Source organism: Echinops telfairi, unplaced genomic scaffold (assembly GCF_000313985.2).
Source record: "Echinops telfairi isolate 266 unplaced genomic scaffold, ASM31398v2 ScPeMD7_7414;HRSCAF=8452, whole genome shotgun sequence".
In the NCBI taxonomy this organism is placed as follows: Eukaryota; Metazoa; Chordata; class Mammalia; order Afrosoricida; family Tenrecidae; genus Echinops; species Echinops telfairi.
This window is the reverse complement of record NW_022111314.1, coordinates 1168043-1172526: the sequence shown is the minus strand read 5'-3', so window position 1 is coordinate 1172526 and position 4484 is coordinate 1168043. Positions and strand designations below refer to the sequence as shown.

Sequence of the window (4484 nt, the reverse complement as noted above, 5' to 3'; positions counted from 1 at the left end):
CCCCCTGACCGCCCTGCCCCCACAGCTCCGCCAGCAACCGCATCATCGGCGCCAAGGACCACGCGTCCATCCAGATGAACGTGGCCGAGGTAAGCCGGCGCCGGGCGGGTCGCGGTGCTCCGCCCACTGGCCTCGGGCGGCCAGCCCAGGCTGACCCCGCCGCCTGTCCGTCCGTAGGTTGACAAGGTTACCGGCAGGTTCAACGGCCAGTTTAAGACCTACGCGATCTGCGGGGCCATCCGCAGGATGGTGAGTGTGGCGAGGGCCGGGGCTGAGGCGCGCCGCGCTCGGGAAGCCCTCCCTCCCGAGGGTCTCACGCCGGCCCTTGTTTTACAGGGCGAGTCCGACGACTCCATCCTCCGGCTGGCCAAGGCGGACGGCATCGTTTCCAAGTAAGAGGGGCGCCTGGAGGCAGAGCGGCTGGGCTTCGCCAGTTGCCTGCCCTACACTGCCTGCCATCTCCCCTTTTCAGGAACTTCTGATGGCGTGAATCCTGGACAGAGGGAGCCCTTACCGGGAACGATGGGGCGGCTACCTTTGCTGGTTCAGGAGGGTCCTGGGTGTCAGAAATAAATTGTGAACCCCCTGCCTGCGTGGTTTGTTTTTTTCATAACTACCACCAGGGCACTCAGTCCACTCCACACAGGAGAGTTTGGAAAGCAAACCTTTGGGACTGGTGTAGCAAAACCAAGCTTTATTGCAAAACAAGTTATCCCTTAGAAAACAGACCCAAGACCGACAATCCCACACCTCCCAGAGGTGCTGGGGTCAAGGCCACAAGCCCAACAAACACTGGAGACTGGCCACGCTGGATTTGAGGATGGAGCTCTTGGCCTTTGTGATTTACAGACTGTCCTGCACAAGCCTTGGGGACCGCACAGTGGCAGCTTTGGGCATTATGAAAAAAACATGGGGGCAGTAGAAGGTAACTTTCAGCACGCGAACACACAAACCTAAGTGACCATGTCAGCCACGCTGTCCGAGAGGCCTTGCACAGAGGCCTGATTGAGATGGTATGAGGGGTTGCCACCAGTGGCTTTTCAGAATGGAATTCTGTGGGGCCTTGACAATGGCGTTTTAGCAGCGTTCCTGGGCCAGCCCCTGCTCACGAGGGCAAACCAGGTTTGAGGGATGGTCCTTGGCTCCAGAGGGGGCTGTCTGGCCCTGAAGAGGAAATGTTGGCAATAAATACGGTTGGGACACTGGCACCTGGTCCCCTGCATCTCCCCGTGTGCTGACGTGACCTGTGAGAGGACAACTGCCACCTGTGCTGGGGGTCTCCGCCCAGCAGCTGCTGGTGACAGTTGGCAGAAGCCCTAGTCAAGATGCTGGGGGTGGGGGCACTGGAGACAAGGTCAACAGAGCTGGGGTGGTGCAGTCTGGCTGGGATGACAGTTTGTTTTTTGAGACCAGCTGGCCCATGAGGCAAAATGGACCTTGCTGCCCAGGGTCTCTGAGCCTGCTGCTGTGGACAGCGGACAAGCTAGGGGAAGGGGGCAGCAACAGCTTCTCAATTCTGGATCATGTATCGAGGTTTTTAAAGTCAACATCAGCAGACTTCACCGATTTTCCTCTTGAAAGATGCACAAAACCCAACCTGGGTTACAAATTAACCCACGTGTTCTCAGGTCCAGCCTTGCTCAGGGAGATGAGTCAGAAGCAGCAGATCTTCCCCAGTCGGGGTGCCCGGGTTTCCGGGGCGAGGGCGGTGGGCGGTCTTGCATAATAAGGTGTGAGGGCTGCTCCAAGTCCTGGGAGTGGGACGCAGCATGTGGCGTTCACAGTGACACGATGCTTGGAAGAACGGAGTCCAGGAGTAAGGAATAAAAAGCAGGCTCGAAGGCAGGTTTGCCTCGTGGGGTGGGGCTTGGTGGGAGGAGTCAGCCTTTGGGGGCCCATGGCCACGTCCCCGCCCTAACGCTCCCACTCTGCGGCCTATATGCTGGCGTGGTCCCACAGTGCTCGGAGAACCTAACCGAAGCCCACCTATGGGAGACAACCTCGGGAAAACTCCCAGACATGGACAGGAGGTGTGGCTTAGGAAGGAAAGCAGAGGGTGTGGAGAGGGGCAGGGTGGGATCGCACGGCAACTAGAACTGCTGGGTCAGGCGCCGGTAGTGAGGTAACACTTGACTCTCGGGCAGGTAGAGGGCCAGCTCCAGCGCCACCAGCACCGTGAACTCAAACCCGATCAGGTCCCGTCGGTTGAACCGAAACCGCTCTTCTAACTTCTGTGGGGACAAGAGCAGAGGCCCGGGGACAGACACATCAGCCCCGCATGTGGCAGCCGCCCGGCAGAGGGGAGCCCGTGATGGTCCCGGCCGCACTCACGTCCAGGAGCTGCTTGACCTCGCTCTTGCGCAGGTCACTGCTTATCTTGGCGGCCAGCAGCACGCAGGCGCCCGCGCACAGCTTGCGGTTCTGCTTGTTGAGCTTGCCCTGCAGCACGAGCTTCTCGAAGTACACGTAGGCCATGGACACGGTCACGGGCTCCAGGCTGCACTCCTCCGACAGGCTGCGCATCTCCCGCTTCAGGCTGCACGCGCGCACGCACACGTCAGGCCGCGCGCACGCACACACGTTAGGCTGCGTGCGCGTGTACACACGTCAGGCTGCGTGCGCGTGCACACACGTCAGGCTGGGCTCCTGGGCAGGCCCGTGCTCCCCTTGCCCCCGCTGCCTCACCTACGGATTTTGCTCAGGGTGAGCTTGATGTGCGGGAACTTCTCCCTGAAGGTCTCGTTCATGTCTTTCTTGAGGTCTGAAGGCTTCACATACTCGATCACCGTGGTCTGCAACAGCGGTGCACGGTGGCTGCCCTCAATTGGCCTCCTGGGCCCACGGCAAGGGGCAGGCCAGGCTGTCTGCAGCACCCCCCTACCCTGGCCCCGTTGGACACCCTGGGGAAGTGGCGTGGTGCCGGCGCTCACCATGTAGGAGGCGAAGATGAGGACCCTCTTGTGCTTGCCGCAGGGCCACTGCGGGTCATCCAGGAGGTTGGGGTTGTACTCGACAGCATCGCTGGGGTCACTCCCTGGAGGTGGGACAGCCTGAGTCTACAGAGACTGGGCTCTGCCTAGCTTGCCAGGGACAAGGCACGGGGCAGCCAGGGGAGCAGAGCGCCTTGGGGTCATGAGAGGCTGAGGGCAGGCGGAAGGCCCCGTCTGGACTTGGTGGTTCCACGGAGGGATGGCCTCGGCCCTGGCTGACTGCCCCCTGCCCCACACTCGGCAGGCTGTGGCCCAAGCCCACGGCGTACCTAGCTCTGTGGCTGCTGGCGCCGACTTGGTGGGGCCGGGCTTGTGTCTGGAGCCTGGCAGAGACCGGGGAATACTAGGTCGAGGCTGGGCCGTAGGGCCATGGCTGTCACCCTTGGATGCCACCAGGGCGTTGGTGGGGTACAGGAACTTGGCATAGGACACAACCTGGGCAGGGAATCACATGGCGGCCAGGGAGCTGCTGAGACCTCTGCCCTTCCCCGGAGGGGGTGGTGGGGTGGGCAGCGGCTCCCTGGGCCCCTCGGCCTCCCACCAGTACCTCTCCTCGCCCACCACCCCTGGTGCCCCAGCCCTGTCGCGAAGCTTGCCTTTCCATCCGCGCCCAGCTCGACACCTTCTAGCTCAAAGACCATCTCAGAGGCCACGGAGACACCACCTGATGGATGCCGCTGCTTCTGCCCGTCCACCCTCAGGTCACTGTGAGGCACGAGGTGGGCCAGCTGAGCGAGCAGTCCCAGCCCCGCGGCCACCTCGTCCCCCGCCCAGTGAGCCCCTCACTCAAAGCACCCAGAGGCGCCCTCCTTGCTCTTCCTGTTACGACACCAGCAAGGGCGCAGACCCTCCTCTGGTCAGGGTGCCACTGGGCAGGCCCTGGGGACCAGCATTCTCCCACACAGAAGGGCGGGGGTCTTCCAGGCCATGCAGTACCGTCCCATCCCCGGGCAGTACTGTATTCTCTGTAAGATGTGTGACAGGAAGGTGGGAGCCCACAGCTACTGGTCCCTGAAGGTGCAGACCTGGCCACCCATGCCTGGTGCTGCCCTGCAGGGTGGACAGAGGGGACACTCACCTGACCCGCAGGCCCTCTCCGTAGGGCAGGACAGAAAAGGCTGCACACAGGGACCGCTTGGCACAGATCAACACAATCCTGAGGGGGGCAGGGGCAGGAATGGGCATGGGGTGGGCATGGGAAGGGGTGGGTAAGGGCACTTCAGAGGGGACAGGTGAGCAACATCTCACTCTGAAACTACACTGGGGGAGGGGGGGCGTCAACGAGGACTGTTCTTGGGGTTAGCATGTGTGGGGGCCCAGTCCTGGGGGTGGGGCTGTGGGGAGTATCTCTGGGGGCTGGCTCTGGGTGTAGCAGGCAGCCTGTGAGAGAGCTGGGCAGGGCCCTTGGGTGGAGCATGCCAAGGCTGGCTGTGTGTGCATGGAAGGGCCCAGCCCACCAAAGGCACTCCCTTGGCCCACGTGGCAGACAGGGTG

General features: G+C 62.2%; 1 protein-coding gene across 1 annotated transcript; it reads right to left on the bottom strand.

The window, feature by feature from the left end:
* Nucleotides 1-679: 679 nt before the first annotated feature.
* CABLES2 (Cdk5 and Abl enzyme substrate 2) lies at nt 680-4464 on the bottom strand. The gene is made up of 7 exons (XM_004716079.2): nt 4069-4464; nt 3587-3695; nt 3260-3425; nt 2931-3034; nt 2686-2792; nt 2332-2536; nt 680-2231 (listed from the first exon to the last, which is right to left on the bottom strand). The coding sequence occupies exons 1-7, from the start codon at nt 4173-4175 to the stop codon at nt 2091-2093; spliced, it is 939 nt and encodes a 312-aa protein (XP_004716136.2). The 5' UTR covers nt 4176-4464; the 3' UTR covers nt 680-2090.
* Between the last annotated feature and the right edge of the window lie 20 nt (nt 4465-4484).

Bases quoted from the DNA above. Each gene is read 5' to 3' on its own strand.
- CABLES2 (XM_004716079.2), bottom strand. From the start codon at position 4,175: ATGCCCATTCCTGCCCCTGCCCCCCTCAGGATTGTGTTGATCTGTGCC. The intron at 3,035-3,259 runs GTACGCCGTGGG...TCCCACCTCCAG, and splicing joins GCCAGCAGCCACAGAGCTAG to GGAGTGACCCCAGCGATGCT. The intron at 2,793-2,930 runs GTGAGCGCCGGC...CCGCTGTTGCAG, and splicing joins TCATCTTCGCCTCCTACATG to ACCACGGTGATCGAGTATGT.